Source organism: Cherax quadricarinatus, chromosome 95 (genome assembly GCF_038502225.1).
Source record: "Cherax quadricarinatus isolate ZL_2023a chromosome 95, ASM3850222v1, whole genome shotgun sequence".
NCBI classification, from domain to species: Eukaryota; Metazoa; Arthropoda; class Malacostraca; order Decapoda; family Parastacidae; genus Cherax; species Cherax quadricarinatus.
In genome coordinates, this window is record NC_091386.1 from 5,320,447 (window position 1) to 5,341,840 (window position 21,394).

At 39.9% G+C, this 21,394-nt stretch overlaps 2 protein-coding genes across 11 annotated transcripts in view; one reads left to right on the top strand and one right to left on the bottom strand.

Moving 5' to 3' along the window:
* Positions 1 to 2,265, top strand: part of eIF1 (eukaryotic translation initiation factor eIF1) — an 8,130-nt gene extending 5,865 nt beyond the window's left edge. The window contains exons 3-4 of the mRNA XM_070104909.1: positions 230 to 371; positions 1,484 to 2,265. Of these exons, the coding sequence (XP_069961010.1) occupies positions 230 to 371; positions 1,484 to 1,582 (241 nt within the window). The 3' untranslated portion in view covers positions 1,583 to 2,265. The remainder of the gene's footprint in view (positions 1 to 229; positions 372 to 1,483) is intronic.
* Positions 2,266 to 14,923: 12,658 nt separating this feature from the next.
* Larp4B (La-related protein 4B) overlaps positions 14,924 to 21,394 on the bottom strand; it is a 175,853-nt gene continuing 169,382 nt past the window's right edge. For all 10 annotated transcript variants that reach the window (XM_070104914.1, XM_070104913.1, XM_070104912.1 and 7 more), the window contains one exon: positions 14,924 to 19,066. In XM_070104914.1, the coding sequence (XP_069961015.1) occupies positions 18,942 to 19,066 (125 nt within the window). In that variant the 3' untranslated portion in view covers positions 14,924 to 18,941. The remainder of the gene's footprint in view (positions 19,067 to 21,394) is intronic.

The window sequence follows — 21,394 nt, forward strand, 5'->3', positions numbered from 1 at the left end:
ATTGTATTAGTACACAATTTTCCCTGCCTTCCAATGTGTCATGTGCCATTATTCTTGACCTCGTCACACACCAACCTATCAAACATGTCATTTATAAATTGGGGACATTTTGGGTAATTATTAATTTAGTTGTGTTTTAATTATTCTATATTGTTATAGCTGTATAGTCCTTGTGGCTTAGCGCTTCTTTTTGATTATAATGTTATAATGCATCTTGAAAATTGATCAGAATCCAGCAGCGCAATGGCCGAAAGACGCTCACTACGGTGCAGGGTCTGTCTTCGGACTATGATCTGAAGAAGATTGTGCGTGCTTGCAAAAAGGAATTTGCATGCAACGGCACAGTGGTAGAGCACCCTGAATACGGAGAAGTAAGTGCAATGTCTTTAATATTGATAATAGATTGAGTGCAAAAAATTACTTACCAATTTCTAACTCTTTAGTTTTGCAACATTTTCTTTAAATTTTGTTACACATTAGCAGTCTCCCACTAATGTAGGGTTAGGGTTATTTACCCTTCCCTCCCAATATTTGCTTTCTTGCCACCTGTATGAAAAATGCAATACATTTTAAAGGCTTCTATACCATACTGGCCTGGCCTTTGGCCAAGCTTCATCTCTAACTAGGCTGTTGTTGATAGTGGCATGTTGGCAATTATCAATTTTGTAGCCTGTTTTTGTTTCTAGGAGGTTGTTACTTGCTTTTTTTTTTTTTTTTTTATTGGTTTGTGGCAGATTACCTTGGTACAATGTTGTTTATCATCATTTTACTTGTACATTTGGTTAGTTGAAATCTGTTTTAATGTAGCCCCATTCTTTTATAACTTCATGTTATACTTAGCATTTGTCCAGGTTTTTTAGTACTTTCTTTTTTATATGAACTTAGCTTTTTGAAGGTTTTCCTTGGCAGTTATTGGAAAAGAATATTGATTGTTGGTTTAAGAGCATAGCCAAGAGCCTTCTCTATTTCAACTAACAAATATGAAAATTATAAACTTAGTTTTTAGACTATTTTTTTCCTCCCTAAACCTTATTCATGTGAAATGAAACATGGTACAGACGAGTTTTTCAAAGGACCATATATCAATTTTTGTCACTTTCCTTCTACAGTACCTTACTGTACAAACATGACAATTACCAGTTTTCTGTTAAGCAAAATTTCTTAATGTCTAGCATGTTAATATCCATTTTTTTTCCATTCCTATAGGATTTTGCACTTTAAATAGCTTCAGTTTGGAATTAGGCATTCAAGAGTTACATGAACTGGCATTAGTGTTATGGCATGTTGTTCTTGCACTGTACTAATTGAAGATATTAGGATTACTATCTGTTGTGCCTTAATGCATTTAATCTTGTCAGTATTGTATGTCATTCACATTTAATTTCTTGAAGGAATGCCAACAAATTATAGATTGTATTAATATAAAAATGAGTTTTTATACTTGGTTCAAGTATTTGAGTCTCATAAAACTGCCTTTTTACAGGTGTTGCAACTACAGGGTGACCAGCGAGAAAATATTTGCCAATTTTTGACGAAGGTGGGGCTGGTTAAGGCTGAGCAAATAAAGGTGCACGGCTTCTAATGCCCCACCAACACTTGCCACGACCCTGCTGTCCAGAGTCCTGGGCATGCCACAAATTTCCCAAAGTGTCACACAAGACTTAATTCCCCTCTGCAACTACCACAACTCCTTCATAACCATGTGATTTAAGTGTACATCTGGTCCCATGCCATTGAGGTAGTAATTTTATATTTTAAATATCAAGATCCTTTCTATGATCCCAGCCGGAGCCAAGAGTTCCGGGTCTGGTGGAGAACTGTGCCAGGCACATTAATACTGCGTTAATAAAGTCGCCGTGGGAGTGGCAGTGGAGGGGAGGGATGCGGCCAGTGGCCGTAACCACGCCAACAACAGTAGTATCCAGGTGCCAACATGCCCCTGAGCAATAATATCTATATTATGAAAGATTTTACAAGATATTCATAACTTCTTGCCTCCCAATAGGAAATGTACACTTGTACAGAATATACTTGACACCTTTAAAACTAGGATGTATCTGGATAATTGTATAGATGTGTTTCGAGAATGATTGTTTGTGTTAGAGCGAGCGCAAGGTCTGCATTGATTTTCCAGGCTGTTATTTTTCTACATAAGGATTATTGAAATTGGTTTTTAATGTCTGTTTTATGTTTGTTTGGTGTCTAGTGCAGCTTGTCAGTGATGTATAACTATATAGAAATCTTAAAATAAAAGGGGAAAATCCAGTGTGAATTTAAACCCTCCCTCATAAGTTTATTCATTAAACTGTGTACTGTACTATGCTTGTTAATTGTTAGAGAAAGGAATTGAAACATTGCCTTTATAACAGCACTTTGGCATGTGGGGGGACCCCCCCCCCCCTTGTTTCTTTATTGGCCGAGCTGTTTGTTACTTGCTTTCTGTAGCCACAAAACTGACAAGTGTCTATTAATAGGTGAATAGGGAAAATAGCTTTTCAGAATTGCCCACTTAGTTTCCTCGGATCAGGTCAGAAAACCCCTTGCTCTTTCCCAGGTGTTGTATAACCCATATGGTTTTTTTTTTTTTTTGTTAACGCTTTCAGTGTCATGACCCCTGCTCGCAAACTTGCTCCCAGGGTTGAATTTTCAGGAAAAAAAAATATTCATCCTGTGAAATAAGAGAATCATTTTGTGAAGGTAATGAAACCAAAAGTACGAAATTTGATGGGAAACTCGTGGAATTGTGCTCTTGCAAAGTTAGTGGTCTCTGCGATATTTATACATTGGCATTTTTACTCGCTTTACACTATTTTTGGCTAATTCCATTGTTCTAGTCGACCAAACTCTGCTAATTCACTAGTATTCCTTCTATTCTGTCGAATGAGTACAAGAAACTGCCCATTTACTTATTTCAACTACCCAATAATGAGATGAGAAATTGGTAATTTGGCCCATTTTACACAAAATTCAAAAATTGCAAATTTGAAAATAGGGTCCACTAAATAAAAATTTCCTCTGCTCCTCAGTCACATCTCCAGGCCCCTCTTATATTTCACTTGCTATTCATTTTGAATTTTTATTCACACAAAATTTACTTTTATGGATACGTGCTACATTATTGTAATTGTACAAATGTTAGTGCATTCCAAAATGCAGTTGGACGTGTATTATACATGGTATACATTTACAGTGCAAACTGAAAAATCATGGATTGTGCTGCAATTACTTTTATATAAAATTAGAGGAAAACTACATGACTGCAAGCAGCCTGCTACATCAACACAGTTGACCATGCATTAGTGTATTCTGAAATGTTGGCAAAAATCTAAAATTTCTACTATGAGCTCAACTTCAGGCTACTTTGTCCTGAAACTATTCAAAATCATGTCTATTTCTGTAATATATCTTCCACTCTTAAGTGAGGCCAAGAAACACAATACAACCATAAAAAAATACACTGCAGAGTTGCAGTTTTAAACCAGTTTTTTTTTTCCCCCTCCTGCACTGGTTGCTGCAGGATTTTTTTTTTTTTATATGGTGTGCACTTACTACATAGACCCATTCTTATATGTAGTCTCAAATTACTGCTCACAGCTTATGAGGGCTGAGCTCATGGCATCATACTACTGGACTGACACTGGTTTCAAAGCCGTGATACAACTGTACTGACACTGAAAGGGTCGATCAGACATCCTAAATATTGTCATAGTGCATGGGGAATAGAAGTTAATATTTGATGAAATACAACTTTACCATTTCCTTCAAGGGCATGCATATAATTGCTGGATTAGAAAAAAGTGTTGGAATTAAAAGCTATTATGTACAGTGTATTTACAATGCAAAGTGAAAAATCTTGGGATTGTGCTGTAATTACTTTTATATAAATTAAAGAAACTCCTTGACAATGCAGTGCTGCATCAATAGAGTTGATCATGCATCACGAGTCAAACCTGTAGTTCACTGATCATACTAAGTTGCCCATCCATTAACAGGTTTGGGGAATTGTAAACTATTACCCACTACATGGCATACATCTATAGATGAGCAGCAGAATGTGCAGGTTTGGCTTTCAGATGAGGTGCCTTACTTTGAAGGACTTGAACCATGGAATTTGAGCCACCTTTATAATAATAATATTAACCAAAATGCTGTGACCCCTATGATTTTAGCATTTCCCCAGGAGTAATATAATCAGTCCTACCAAGAAGTGTCAACCATAGCCATTTGCTTGGAATGTCCCATTATTGTATGCAAGGGGGGAGCAGTAAACCTGTAGTGGTCATAATGGAGAAAATTACTCAATCTAAGGGAAAATCTTGTCAAATTTCTTGGATAATGTCCATCACCAAGTCCTCTACTTTGAGGGGCACGTGGCATGTGTTTGATTTTTAACCTTTAGTTTGCTTTTACTTAGCTCATTAAACTTACCACTTTTGCACTGAAGAAATACAAAATATCCCTGTGGCACATTTTAACACTTCACCTTGATTAAAAAAAAAAAATTGGTGTAATTTACAACCATGCTTTCTTACATACCTGGTAACATCAGGTGTTATTACCCATTTGTAGAAACAAGGGCAAAATAAAGCTCATGGTGTTTATTTAGTTTTCCCTTTCCAGTGGATGAATTACATTATGGGGAAGTACTTAACCCACTTGGGTCATTCAATGCTTGGAGACTGAGGAAACAATTGTTTAACCAAATGAAGGGTAGTTTCAATAACCTGGAAAAAGAACATCCATAGTATTAGCTCCTTGTTTAGCTTATGATTATTTCCTGTTGTAAAGGGTCCAACACCTGCTCTTTTTAGAGTATATACATCTTGAAGGGTGATCAATAGCAGCTATAATGGGAAAGACAAATCTCGTCAGCTATGGCATATCCAATGCTTTCAGCATTTGCAGTTTTGTTTTCATTTGTATCACCTAAAAGTTGGCTAATGTTGCATAGTTTCTCACTGGTATTCTCTTGATTTTTTTTTTTTGTTTGTTTTTTTATCAATGTTGACTCTTAAAACATTCTCATTGTTTTATGCCCTTACTATTGTATTAATTTACACTGTGGGACTTATTGCAGTGTTACCCCAAATATTGGCAGGTCTATGGAACCATTAAAAAGTGACTTGCTCGTGTTAACTAGAAATGCGACATAACAGAAGTTGGGAATATGAAGAAATGGGATGAAGTCTTAAGGTCTGGATAGCCTGTAATGCACCTGCAAGTCTGACAACCACGACAACACGATAGACATGAGAATTTTGTACAACTGCTGTGAAAACACCAAGTCTAGTAAACAATGATGGCTTTTGTTAGGAAAACCTATACACATCCACCACCAGGAAGTTTAATACCAGTGGCATAAAAATAAGAATGGAAGTAATCACAAAAGAACAAATGTGATGTTATAGCAGGCAAATGAGCTTTCACACACGAACTAAACTGTTAGTCTTAACAGTATGATGCAGGATGAATGTACATGGGAGGACCTCAGTTTTAGGAAAGTCTGTCCAACTTTTGGAGCTGTTGGTAATGTCAGTTCTCAAGAGCAGCACTGTCCTCGAGTAAGACGTCATAGATATTTAGGCAGATTATCATGGAGTGCTAAACCTGTAGTATTACACAACGCATGTGGGGGAGAGGGGGATGATGGAAGGTATTCAGGCTCAATTTAGGGAATCTGAGCACAGATCCAATTTCCTAGATCAAGAGCCCCTCACCAGCAGGAGAGTAAGACTTCCAAACACAACAGCTAAATTACCATTATTATTATTATAATCAAAAAGAAGCGCTAAGCCACAAGGACTATACAGCAGCTAAATTACCAGAAAAGTGAATTTTAATTAGTGCGCCTGATGATAGATGGGTCAATCTAAGTTATGATGGATTGTGTGACATGATTAGTATCATACGTAAATATTGAGCACTTTTTGGCATGAAACTGGGCTGCGGGGCAAGACGCCTGGAACCCCCTCCAGGTATTATGCTGTAATAAATAAATAAAAAGTATTGATGTACAATGGCCATACAGTGCTGCAGGGAAGTAATGTATAAAGGCCAAGTTAGGAGAGGGTAGGCATATGGCAAGCTAGGGATTAGCACAAGAAACATTTAGCACTTCCTTTTGATTATAATAGCAATGCAAGAGATAAACTCTCATCAAAGTTGCAGCAACAGGTTTTTTTTTTTTTTCCAAGTCATACAGTGCTGCAGGGAGGGGTGTGAGGAGGACTGTAGATGAGGAAAGTGAAGGGTAGGAGTGTGCAAGAACAGGGGGTTAGAGAAGTATACAAGAGAAAATAAAATCAGTTGATACAACTAGTTTTTGCAAGTCAAAAATGGATGGGGGGGGGGGTAAGGGGAGGGGGTTTAGAGTGCATCAAGGTGGAACTTTCCCCGAGGTCAATCTCCTGTGCTGGGTGGCAAAAATGGCTGACTAATTGTGTGTGCCTGTTGATAGGTTGTCAAAATCATTGAAAAATAATCATAGTAGAGTATGGAATATCCCTACGGGCAAGTGGGAGATCATGAACAGCTGAAGTGGCTGACTTTCTAGTTACTGGATTACCTATTATGCACTGTACGAGTCCAACAATGACAAACTATGATGTAGACATCAACACAATGTGTATAACAGCTATGAGAACTGCATACAACTTTGCTGATAAAACACTAAACATATGAATGACTTCAGTTGATTTTGTCAGGAAAAACTAGCATATCGAATTGGATTTGTGCTCCAGTTCCCCAAATTAAGCCTGAATGCCTTCCACATCCCCCCCCCAGGCGCTGTATAATCCTCTGGGTTTAGCGCTTCCCCCTTGATTATAATAATAATATCTAACACCATCTGGGGGCTTTGAACCACCAGTGAACTCTGCGATATCAGAATGCAAACAAGTGATCAAGAAAGAATGCGTGAAGTTAGAGCAAGCAAGTGAGCTTTCACACATGGAAGTTGTAAAGAAATTTATATACACGAATTGTCATCACCTGGAGAGGGAGAAAAGGAAGATGCAAGGCGAATATCGAGAGAAGCCGAGTGAATACTGAGAGGAAAGGGGTGTTTTATTAATCAGAAAATTGTACAGGCAGACTGCTGCACGGTCAGCAGTACCTGACCTACCAGTTTCATATAGAGGTGTTACATTTACCGACTATTTTGCTGCAATAGCTACCCACCTTCACACCCGTTGGCCTAATCTACTCTAACAAACTTCAGTCTATTAAACCGAGTATAGGTAACTGGCCACCTTGTCATCAGTGTCGAGGTTGGGAGACTACTCTCTCCCGTCTTCGCATTGGCCACACACTTTACTCATGGGAAGGTGCCCTGTTCCTCTCTGTTAGCAGTGTCAAGTTCCAGGATCGATTAGCCACATTGTTAGACTGCCCTCTATCAACGAGCACACACAATTTACATCCGTCGTCGTCTCCACTCTACTGCTCTCTTTACCTTCCCTTCTTTCTGATGGACCCTCCTTTAATCCTGACTCTCACTGACTTCTTCACAACGACTGATTTACTCCACAAACTCTGATGATGATACCTTTCTACCCCAATCTCTTGCTGCCCTCTACCCTTTCACCATCCACTGCCCCGCTGTTCTCCGTAACCTATTACTCATCCATCTCCCTTTTGCCACCCGATACTCCCGCTTCCTTCCTTCCTGCCCTGCAGCGCTGTATAACCCTTGTGGTTTATCGCTTCTTTTTTATTATAATAATCAAAATTAAATGCTAAACCCACCAGGGTCATACAGGGTAGGGTGTGAACTGTGTAGTATGTTTGATCTGAGACTAGCAACGGTGGAGAGTACAATGGAGGGATTATTAAAATCAAAAGCGCTAAGCCTACCAGGGTCATACAGCGCTGGAGGGTAGGAATTGATGCAGGATCTAAGGATAAGTAAGGGTGGAGATGACAAAGGTAAGTTAGGAGGGGCCGTGAGGAGTGCTTACTAAAGGAAGGATTATCAAAGTGTCTAATAAATCAGTTGCTGTCAAAAAAATCGAAGAGGCAGTCTGTCACAGGTGGGTCTGTCAACAAGGAGGGAAGATGAAGCGTGTTAGTGGTGACGATAGACAGGACAGTCCAATAGAATATGGATAATTGAAACAAGAACTACACATTTCTAACAAAGTAGAACGACACCTCTCCACGAGATACCCATGAGTTAGAAGTGTGTGGCCGATGCGAAGAAGTCTCTTCCCAACCTTGGTATCAATGACAAGAAGGCCAAAAACTCGAACTTAGTTTGATAGAATGTTGCTTGTTACGGGTCATACCAGACCAACGGTTGCGAAGGTAGGCAGAGATTACAGCAAAAGTCATTATTATTATAATCAAAAAGAAGCGCTAAGCCACAAGGACTATACAGCGCTGCAGGGCAGGAAGGAAGCGAGGGCATCAGGTGGCAAAAGGCACTGATGACAAGAAGACGGCCAGTAACCTATGCTCGGTTTAATAGAATGAAGTTTGTTACCGAGCAGAGTTGACCAACGTTGCCAACGGATGCAAAGGTGGGTAGCTATTGCAGCAAAATAGTCCAGAAATGCAACACCTCGATAGGAAATTGGTAGGTCACGTACTGCTGACCGCACAGCAGTGTCTGCCTGTTCATTGCCCTGTACGTCGACATGATCAGGGAACCAACAAAAAACTATCTTTGTTTGGTAGAGATACGGCGTAGCCAAAGTTGGATACGGAGAACTAGGGGATGAGATGTATCAAATTTTCGTATAGCCTGTAGAGCACTAAGGGAGTCTGAGACTACTACAAATGATGACACAGGCATAGATGCAATACGAATAAGTGCTGCAAGAATGGCATACAGTTCAGCAGTAAAAATGCTAGCTGAAGATAGTAAATGCCCCCGCACGACGCTGTCCGGAAACACTGCTGCGAATCCGACGCCCTCTGAAGACTTAGAGCCATCTGTGTACACAGCGGTGGCATGAGAATGGGAGTGGAAGTGATCAAGAAAAAGAGCGGGAAGCCACCGTAGGCAGTTGAGCTTTCGAGCAAGAGAGTGAGAAAGAACAGACCCGAACAGCTGGAACTTCCCAGGGGGGTAAGGAAAAGTGAGATGCTACATGAACATATAAAGGTGGTAACTGAAGGGAAGACAAGAGTGAATGTAGGCGAAGAGAAAAGGGACGGAGCAAACGGGGGCGGCGAACGAATAATGTCTACTAATATCGGTGACCATTCTATAAATGGAAGGATTGTGTAGATCCTGAGAGCGTACATAGTAGCGAAGGCAATGGGCATCACGGCGATCAGACAAGGATGGAACATTTGCTTCTGTATAGAGGCTCTCAACAGGGGAAGAGCGAAAAGCACCAAGGCACAAACGTAATCCTTGGTGATGGATAGAGTTAAGGCTAGAGAGAGTAGCAGGAGAGGCCGCGGAATAAATCTGGTCACCATAATCGAGTTTCGATAAAACGAGGGCTGAATGTAGGCGAAGCAGAGTTCGACGATCAGCTCCCCAGGAAAGATGAGCAAGGGTTTTAAGAAGGTTTAGCCGGCTGTGACAAGTTGCCTTCAGAGAGGTTATGTGAGGTTTCCAGGATAACCGTCGGTCAAAGAGAAGGCCTAGAAACCTGACTATCACGTTCGGGGATACAGGAACCATAGAGATATAAAGGATGATCGGAGATAACAGAGCGTCTAGTGAAAGTAATTTGGTGAGTTTTGGTACTTGAAAATTTAAACCCAAGCGTGGTGGCCCAAGTGGAAACACGGTCGACCGCATGCTGGAGAGAAACTGCAATAAGATGACAGTCAGCGCCTGCACAAGCAATAGCGAAGTCATCAACATAGAGTGATGACCAAATATTGGGTGGAAGAACAGAGGCCAAATCATTTATAGCAAGGAGAAAAAGTGTTGTGCTTAGAACACATCCCTGAGGGACACCTTCAGCTTGGACGAAGTCCGGGGAAAGAACATTATTGACTCAAACACGGAAATGTCTGCCAGTTAAAAAGTTCTTAAGGATGGTAGATTGCCTCGGAGGCCTAAGGAATGGGCCTGGGCCAAAATATTATACCTCCAAGTTGTGTCATATGCCTTCTCAAGGTCAAAAAATATAGCAATAACTGAGTGATTATTCGCAAAGGCATTACAAACATACGTATCCAAGCGTAGTAAGGGGTCTATGGTAGAACGACCCTTACGAAAGCCATATTGACTAGCGGAGAGACTGTTGTGCGTCTCTAAATACCACATTAAACATAGATTTACGAGACGTTCCATCACTTTGCAAACTGCACTAGTAAGAGCGATGGGGCGATAGTGGGAGGCATCATGTCCTGTAGTACCCGGTTTGCGGAAAGAGAGAACAATGGCAGATTTCCACAGCTGGGGATGCAAAGTAATAAAGGAGTCTGACAATTACAAACTGAAGTAGGGACAAGATGCAATACGGATAATTGTAGTGAGAATGGTATACAATTTAGCTGTAAAAAATGCTGAAAGTCTAATAAATGACCTCGCACCACACTGTCAATAAACTGCTGTAAACCCAACACTCAGAGGATTTAGAACCATCAGTGTACATTGCAATGGTATGAGAAACTAGGTCGGAAGAAAAAGCCCGCGAAGCAACTAAGGATTTGGGCTTTCAAACACGGCAGGAGGGAAGAACAGACAAGAACTGTCAGAACTTCCCAAGGGGGAAGGAGTAAAAGTTAGAGGCTAGACAAACATACATCACAATCGTTCAAGGATGGGACATTTGCTTTTGCATAGAGGCTCTTTAGGGAAGACATGTCGGGCAACCACTCTCACCCATTTAAAAATTAAGGAATGCTCTGTGGTCCTATCGTAATGATATCGGCCCCCATGCAATGCTTACTCAAGGTTTGAGGTACAGAATGTGAAGCTGCAGTTAAAACTGACAAAGTAAGTTTAGCGCTTCTTTTTTATTATAATAATAACAATAGTGTAACAGCTCATCAGTAGAGGATGAAGAAGGGTCCTCATTAAAAGCAGTTTGGGGCAAGTACAGGTCCCAATTCCTGCGTTCAAATTGCTAACGTGGGCTTCGAGGAGTGAGAATATGAATGGAAAAGGAGGATAGGAAAATAATCGCTGTCATGTAAATTTGGAAGCCCAGACCAAGTAGTCAAGTGCAATTGATGCAGAAATAGAGATATCAATACAAGATTATTATAATAAAAAAGAAGCGCTAAGCCACTATCAATACAAGGGATATTGAATGCGAGGCTCAAAATGGGTGCGAGTACCAGTATTTAAAACATGGAGGGGAAGATTATTATTATTATTATAATCAAAAAGAAGCGCTAAGCCACAAGGACTATACAGCGCTGCAGGGTAGGAAGGAAGCGAGGGCATCAGGTGGTAAAAGGGCGGTGGATGAGTAATAGGTTACGGATAACAGCGGAGCAGTGGATGGTGAAAGGGTCAGACTGAGGTAGAAAGGGCTGTGGGGAGTGCATAAGGTATCATCATCAGAGTTTGTGGAGTAAATCAGTCGTTGTCAAGAAGTCAATGAGAGAGGATTAAAGGAGGGTTCATCAGCAAGAAGGGAAGGTAGAGAAAGAGTAGTAGAACGAAGACGGCGGAGGTAAATTCTGCGTGCTCGTTGATAGAGGGGGCAGTCTAACAGAATGTGGCTAATCGATACAGGAACTTGACACTGCTCACAGAGAGGTACAATGTGCCTCTCCATGAGATACCCGTGAGTAAGACGAGTGTGGCCAATGGGAAGACGTGAGAGAGTAGTCTCCCAACCACGGCACTGATGACAAGAAGACGGTCAATAACCTATGCTCGGTTTAATAGAATGAAGTTTGTTACCAAGCAGAGTTGACCAACGTTGTTGCCAACGGGCGTGAAGGTGGGTAGCTATTGCAGCAAAATAGTCCAGAAATGGAATACCTCTATAGGAAATTGGTAGGTCATGTACTGCTGACCGCACAGCAGTGTCTGCCTGTTCATTGCCCTGTACGTCGACATGACCAGGGACCCAACAAAAAATAATATCTATGCTTCGTATTATTATTATAATCAAAAAGAAGCGCTAAGCCACAAGGGCTATACAGCGCTGCAGGGTAGGGAAGGAAGTGAGGGTATTGGATGGCAGAAGGGAGGAGGGATGATCAGTAGGTTACAGAAAACAGCGGGGCAGGGGATAGTATGGGGGTAGAGGGTAGCAAGAGATTGAAGTAGAAAGGGCTGAAGGTATCAGAATTTGTGAAGTAAGTCAGTTGTCAAAAAGTCAATGAGAGAGTCTGGATGAAAGGTGGGTCCATCAGCGAGAAGGGAAGGTAAAGAGAGAGCAGCAGAGCGAAGACGACGACGGAGGTAAATTCTGCATGCTCGTTGATAAAGTGGGCAGTCCAACAGAATGTGGCTGACTGATAATGGAACTTGGCAATTCTCAGAGAGGAGCAGGGCGCCTCTCCATGAGATATCCATGTGTAAGACGAGTATGGTCAATGCGAAGACGGGAGAGAGTAGTCTCCCAACCTCGACACTGGTGATAAGAAGACAGCCAGTAACCTATATACTCGGTTTAATAGATTGAAGTTTGTTGCCGAGAATAGTAGACCAACGTTGTTGCCAACGGGTGTGAAGTTGGGAAGATATTGCAGCAAAATAGTCCATAAATGGAATACCTCTACATGAAACTGGTAGTCATGTACTGCTGACCGCGCAGCAGTGTCTGCCTGTTCATTGCCCTGTACGTCAACATGACCAGGGACCCAACAAAAAACAATATCTTTATGCTTGGTAAAGATGCGGCGTAGCCAAAGTTGGATACGGAGTACTAGGGGGTGAGATGTATCAAATTTTCTTATAGCCTCTAGAGCACTAAGGGAGTCTGAGACTACCACAAATGATGACACAGGCATAGATGCCATATGAATAAGTGCTGCAAGAATGGCATACAATTCAGCAGTAAAAATGCTAGCCGAAGATAGTAAATGCCCCCGCATGATGCTGTCCGGAAACACTACTGCGAATCCGACGCCGTCTGAAGACTTAGATTATTATTATAATCAAAAAGAAGTGCTAAGCCACAAGGGTTACTGAAGACTTAGAGCCATCTGGGTACACAGCGATGGCATGAGAATGGGAGTGGAAGTGATCAAGAAAAAGAGCGGGATAGTAGTGCACACAAGAAGTGCACTTTCGTTAAGTTCCATCAGGAAAAGGATCAGATGAATGTAATAAAACAGCCTGACAGAGGATGGATAACAGCAGAGCATAATTTAGATTCTTGTATATAGACACCAACAGGGTGAAACCTGGGAGAGCAACACCTGAAGCCTCAGTTATTCCACTGTAAGCAAGCCATGATTTGCAAGAAAAGCATATCTGGAATCTGAAGCAGCAGGAAGCGACTGGAAAGAAGGGGACTATGAACCTCTACACTCGCAACAGAACCAGTAAAAGGTAAAGAACTTGGTAGAGACTGGAAAGGATAAATGTTTAGAAAGGCTATGTGAAGGGGTAAAAGGCGGTTTGAACTTTGGAGAGGTTTAGACTTCAAAGTAGAGACGAGGGGAAGGTGTAGCAGTGCAAGGTCTAGTAGACAAACATGCGAGTGAGCAAGATGAAGATTAGGCATTGAGGTAGGGACCTTGTTAGCGAGGACTGGAAAAGTTCAAGGTGACTGAGGAAGTTGTGACAATTGAGTGGAAGTAGGTACTACCGAGGTTCGAGTCTTGCTAACTCTAGAATAATAAAGTTGTGGAAGTCTCCCCTGGAGGTGAAGATGAGACTGCCAGAAATACACCAGTCATCCGAAAGATACTTAAAGCTGCCACCCCAAGAAACGGAGAGGGAATAGGACATCCTCAGTTGATCCAGATTCCATGGCATTCTAGGAACTAGAATGCCTGAGGGAAGAACCCCAAAGGTTGAAAACAGGAAGGGGATTGGGAGGGGAAGGATGGGATAGGGAAGAGGGGATTCGGGAGTATTAGGTTCGGTCTGAGGAAGACCAAGAGAGCCAATTCCTCAGACCAATAGCCTCTTTACCGCCCTCATAAAGAAGATAATGGAGGGAGAGTCTGTAAGGGCAGCTAAGAGATTTAGGAAGGTTCAAGCACTTTCAGGATATATGGCAAACAGAAGACCAAGTAATTCGACTATCCTGTTCAGGAATACGAGAACCATATAGTCATAAAACAGAGGGACAACTAGACATCTTGTGAAAGTAAACTGATGTGATTAGTAACAAAAATTAAAACCCATGGAGTTTCCCAGTACGAAGCACCATCAATAACATTTTTTAAGACTGAGCGCCTGAACATGCTACAGAAAATTTTCGAGACGACCCAATACTGATAAAGAACAAAAATAAGGTTATTAATAGCAAGCAGAAATAGTAATAAAGATGTACACAGGGAACAAATGAGAGGTAAATTATGGCAGTTAGAGTTTGAACAGATTACATATGCAATAAATGGGAGGGCAACTATTAAGCTTTACCAATTTAGCAATTGTTAAGGCTATGAAAGACAACAGAAAAAAAAGACCTTTTGCATCTCTACAATTCTACACAGACTTGCAACTACATACCATTCCCACCTAGGAAAGGTAACTGCTTGCAGTGATTACAAATGTAAAGTATGTGAAAGGGCTTTTCATATAGTCAAACTAGATGATTGTGGGTCACATTCTAAAGGAGCCCAACCAAAGTCAACATTGATGAAGGACAAGGCACACTATTTTGACAAGTTGGTCACTTTTTTTTTCTTTTACCAATAACATCAGATTCCAACCTTATCCAGGTAAGGAATGAAAATTTTCACACAAGTTTTTTTTATATATAATACAGTAGATTGTGAAAATGCTGAGTAAATCTGTGGACAGCTCACACACACAGCCAATGAAATAATTTTTAATTAAACATTTGTTAAAAAGGCTCATTAAAAACTTCTCCACTGAAAACCACATGCGAAATTTATTTGCCAAATTAATATTTTAACAGAAACAAAGAGGTTGTTTTGTGTTGAGCGAGTGAGAGAAAGGTAATGATGACGTAGTGACAGCATTGGAAGTGTTCTTACAGACTACTACTTTATATACCCTGGCTTACTCCTTCACAAAGTCTGTCCAGAGAATCACTCGAGGAGATGGAGTTTTATACATCTGAAGTATCAAGTTTAAATACATGTTGAGATCACATTCACACACACTTCATACATCTTGCATATTGGCATCAATATTATGTATAACCACTTTGAACAAAAAATTAACGAGGCGCACAGAATATCAGGATTATTAACATCATATGAGAGCAAATATTACATCATTATTATGATGACAATATAGTTATCTCCATATCAGATGATGGAGCATGAACAGGAAGCTTCCACATGGCTACCTCACCAAAATACAGTGGAATCATAGTGGAACATTACACGACCAAGTTACAAATTCATGGATATTGTACCACTGACAAGCAGCATGACTGACATTCAAACCTTGGACTGGAAATAATCTCATAATACACATTCAAAACAAGCATAAATATTACCCTTGCAACACAGCACCTAAACTCAGTGAAATACTGCCCTCAACAACCACTTCAAGTGCTCATTCACTGCATATGACTGTTCCTGAATTCATGCTCTCAATGGTTGTCTTACAGGAAGCATCATCTATATTTTCACAAGGACAGATGACTTTATATAATAGTTAACCATTTAACCTGCATACCTTCAGGCTGTATGTATGTATGTATGTATGGGAACACTTATTTGACTGCTCAACAGCGTAAGGCAAATAATTTTCCACTAACTTTTCTGTGCTTTCACTTTTGAGCCAGACTGTATCTAGCCCTAGTGACAAGAAAGTAATTATCTAATTCTCCTTCACATCAGGTGCATCAACTATATCAAACTACCATGGGTATATGTCAAAAAATATTAAATTTCCAGTCATTTTTTTTTACCTAGGTATATCACTCACAAATACAGGATACTACTTTTGCCATTTTAATTTTCTAGTGAATAATTACATCATGAACTTCAAAAGGCAACCTCCACTACAGGAAACTTGCAGATGTCTCGGCTTACTTTCCTCCCGAAGGTCCCTCGTCTGTTGACTTGGTATTTATCACAAAGATTTTTAAAATGACTATAAACAGTGAATAAAATTGCGCCAAAGAATAAATACCCAACCCGAGCTGAATTACATAAACAACTTAATGTGTTGACCCTAAATGCAATAATTCAACAAGGGCTCTACATAAATCCTCAATGTTCCAAATATCATTTAGAGCACTCATTACCTTTGGAAACACTGCACAGCAAGAAATGGAGAGAAAATGGGAAGGATGCTTTACATACATTCTAGGCTTCACATATATTAATTTAAAGAGGAAGGTACCTTGCTAACTTTAGCAATGACTGACAAATATGAGAAAAGAAAAAAAAAAAAACGAGGCAATAAATTACTAAGGCTTATTTTCCCTGCTAAAAATCATGAGAACGGACACATGGACCTCTGCTTCACTTCACTTGGTCACAAATACAATACAGGTTACACCCTGAATACTCAGCCTTTGGCAGCAACCTTCAAATAATTGCCTTTACTTGTGCTATAGATGGGTAAAAGAAGTTTTGAAATTCATTAGAATATAACTTATTGAAATAGCATACTTTAAAACCATTCAGCAACTGTGAAACAAAGCTTTATAGATTTTAATGTAATAAAGTGATAAACTGGTTACAAAGTCTCAAACATCTAAGGTGAGGATAATTGTTACGAGATTTTCAGTTGCAGTCTCACCGTATGTGCTTGGGAGGAAATTGACATTGCTTGCAACATTCCTAGGCAATTTGAGCACAATGGTCACCCATGTTAGGACCTGGAGTCACACATACAGTTCAAGAATTATGAAATTATGTAAACAAAGAATAAAAACTTTTGTATATTAAAACACGTGCAACTGAAGGTAACAAAACTATTATTTAAATTATTAATAAACTTGTGTTGGAATTTGGCATTCTTGTATAAATAATACTTGCAGATCTATAAATGACCTTGTACTGTAACTCACCAAGTCAAAATTGTTAAAAAATATAAGCTACACAACACATCTGATAATATTTAAAGTCAATGTAACTACAGTGTCCTCAACAGCAACCTTGTGTGGACGTGAATTCATCACTCGCCAAACATACTTCAGTAAAGCCAATGTTCACACGCAGGGATCAAAGCAATTTATTGGCCAAAGGTTGACTGACCATCTTCGCATCAATCATTAAAATAAAACTACCTTTTTAGGCCGGCTCTCTCTCATTCTAAATGCTATAGGAGTATTATATATTTAATTTTGCAAGCAATTTACCTGCCAAGCTTTACTCTTACTTGGGATTAAGCTTTATGCCCACTGGTCAATAAGCTATTTGAGACGAGAGCACAACTATTTGCAATTACGAAGGCAAATGGAAAATATGGAAGCCATGACTTTGTAATAAAACTTTTGCTATCCAACATTCATAGACAACCAAATCCCTGGTAGTGTAAATGCTTCTGTAACGAGCACTTTTAAATGAAAATGCGCTCGAGTTTGCGTATTATACAACAGAGAATCAAGCTCAGGATAATTAACCAGACACCACCAGGCAGTCTTTCACTTACTCCCGTATACCAAGTTAACAGTTTAATGTACTTCGTAAGACCAAACCCTTGTTTAGGCTCACTATATGTATGGACAATTCATTTTCTGTACAATCTTCTTCCTCATGGAAATTTCCAGACATCAAGATCTGACAAATTTATCCAGCTGCAGGACACAGGCTGTCCAAAGAAAAACACTCCCTAAACAACCAACTAGCAACACATTTATTGTCACACGTCTGCAACGTAGCAGTTATTCCATTACATTAACACTTAAACCACTGAATTCAGAGTGTTAACTCACTTGTGTTCAATTTATCGATTGCATATCACCAGGACCATCAGAGGACCCAATGGTAAATGTTCCCTGACCTGTTTTAAATCCCCCCCTCCCTCCCAAGAGATGTCAAAAATGGTGTTTGTCACTGGCACACAATCACAACCTGGGTCACTGGGGACAGATGGCAGGGTCATAGTTATTCCCCTGGGACAGTGAATACCCTCACAATGTTTCTGATGTATAAACCCCCTTTTTCCTTTACAGGGATCAAGAATACTTCTCACAATGTGAAGAAACTTGTTCCTCTAGTCACAGCCAAAACATGGTAGGTGCCAATAATGCTACCATAGATGTTTACGATAACACATAAGCCAAAGTGTCTCGATAGACTTTTGGCCATGTGTGGGATCCTCACTTTAGCACCAGCGAGAAAGCCAGCATCCATGACTAACTAGTATGTCCAATGAGAGTACTGCTCACATCTTTGTAAATAGTCTTTTTTTTTTTTTTGATTCAGACAAGATAGACAAGCACTCGCATATACACAATAAGTGAATCAGCCACATAGTTTCTAGGGTGTGACTTTTTCACATTTTCAATAATGTACAAGGCTATCATAGTCAAAAATAAACTCTCAACTGTACAGGTAAGCAGGATTGCCCCACATTTGGCACCGGTCACACACTCTCCAGTTGGGCAAATTGCATACGGTAAACAGCATGGTCATGTCGTCAATATGTACACAAAATGGCAGACAGCGTAGGCACTGGAGAAGGATGATGCAGCCACATGCACTGCAGCAGCAGAACTGGGCAACTAGTGGGGTGTGGGAGCACCAGGCTGGGGACGTATCAAACTAGTGTACCACTCAGTAGCTGCCAGAGAACACCACCAACATGCAGTTACACCCAATTTGTAGTATGTTGGTATGTGTATAGGACAAGGCAGAACTAGCCAGGGTGTTCATATTATGTCTTATAGTCCCTGACTGTAGTCTAGTCCCCTTAGCCTGGTGGGCAGCCTCTGTCAATATGTCACTTCCAGTCTCAGACTTCACTTTGGTGACTTAGGTCTGGCAGAATCCCGTGGCCTGAATGACGAAGGCAAACGATTTTCCCGTGGGGGTCCATCCCTTCTCATGGGCTTGCAGTCTCGCTCACGGGGTAGCAAAACTTTCTCTGCAAAGTAATTAATACGTTAAAGCTAGACAATTGGCTACACAAATAAAAATAAAGAATGGAAGGAATGGAACATGTATCATTACCTAATAACATATTCCCTATTTTACAAAACTAGTCAGTATACTGTAGATTCTGGAAAAAAAAAAATAGAAAAAAAAATTAAATTTGATTTTTTAAATCAAGGATCAACTACTCAATTTCACAAATGTCACAGAAGTACTTCATTATATCTAAGTTATATTACAAATTATATTTACTAACACAGACTAGGTTTCTCTGGCAAGAACATATACAAATGTAATCAACAGACGTTTGAATAAAACAAAGCAGTTTGTAGATAGCTTCATAGAGAAGCTAATAATGAAAGTTATCAAAATTATTTATGGAATCAATTTCTAAAGATACACAATACCATGCAATTACTGTACTTCTGGTGTACTGCATTTATCACTCAAAAAATAAGACCACAAGACATGTTACAAAATGAACACAAATACCTCTTAAATAATTCACAAATTATATTTATAATAATCCATAAACACACTGAGTTCCTCAGCACTGTATGGAAAAAGGTGTTGATTTTAGAAGTGTGAACAATGAGGTCATTTGAAAAGGGCAAGTCAAAGACAGTGCAACAAGTCAGTTTCAGTTAAGAAGTCAGAGTCTGTACTGTATAAATCACAGGAGTTAGAAGTCAGAGTGCCTACAATGAAGATGGGACTTACTGAAGTGAGGTAAGTTAGAATCAAGGTATAGGGGCTTTGAAGATGTTGGATTTTTTTTTTTAATAAATGAGACAATCTATAAAATGAGGCACAAATGTTAACCTGAAAATTCTGAAGGGCAATGGGCATATCAAGACAGCCACAAGTCATGCTGAATGTACCGTACCTCCTCAAAGCAACCACAAGTCTCTCATGTCCAATACACTATCATGTAAATAGATTATCAATACTCTTACTACCTCAAACAAACAGCGATACCCACAACTGCTTATTAAGCAGGACAATTAGAAAAAATAGTAATACATACAACTGATTGCAAGTTTCAGTAAACATGTATCTTATTATGTAAAGTAGTAAACATGTAGGCTGTTCAGCGCAACATGTGGTGAAGGTTCGATCCTTCACCCAAAAACAAAAGTAGAATTTGCAAGACATTTTCCTGCACAAGTGGTTCAAGATGACATTCTTTTTGAGCCTGAATTCCATTTCTCAGTTTTTTTATTTATTTTCTTCAGGCTGAATCCCATTAACCACTGAAAAGACCAATCTGAAGTTTATCAAGTCCTCCCTGCAGATATTTTTCATCTTCCAACTATGACGTAACAACCAGCACTGAATTTGAAGGAGGATGGAATACGAGGAATCCTTGCAACGCACTTGGGGTCAGTCCACAACAAATTAAGCAAACATGGAAGAAATTGGACGATAATAAAGAGTAAAATTACGTAGTACAGGTCAGCCCTTACTAATCTGGGATCACTGGGACCTGTAGTGTGCCGGATTACAGAGTGGTGAGGTTAGAATACGCTTAATTAACCTATCAATAGAGAGTGCTACATCTTCTTCACTGCTTTCTCCTCCACTGGCTTGTTGCTGTGGATTTACAACCATCTGCACAATTTCTGAGTCTGTATAATGATTTATTATTATTATAATCAAAAAGAAGCGCTAAGCCACAAGGACTATACAGCGCTGCAGGGCAGGAAGGAAGCGAGGGCATCAGGTGGCAAAAGGGAGATGGATGAGCAACAGGTTACGGATAACAGCGGGGCAGTGGATGGTGAAAGGGTAAAGGGCAGCAAGAGACTGAACATGATGAAATCTGAAATTATGCTAGCCAAAATTAGTGCCAGATTACTGATGGAACCAGATAACTGATTACTGGACTAGTGATGGCCGACCAGTAATTGTATTACGATGCAATGCCATGCTGAGGACACGTGACCCCATTCAAGATCTTCAAGTGAATACAGATTAAATTTACCTTTGTACAGGTGTGTAAATTGAGACCAAAGCCCCAACCCTTCCATTACACAAGAGTATTTGATTAACATGCAGGAATGTGTATAATTTTTTTTTTTTTTTTAGATTTTTTCTGCCCTTTAACATGTTAAAAACTAAAGACAACCAGTCCTGCCAGAGTGCGCACATATTGTTTAACAGGCTTCAGTTTCACATGTAACAATAGTACCTCTTCAATGGTTGCCGTCTACTAATCTCCAACAGTCTTACTGCCAAATGAATAACAAAAAAAGGCCCAATACCATGACTGAAACGATACACAAATAACCCGCACATAGAAGAGAGGAGCAAATTTTTG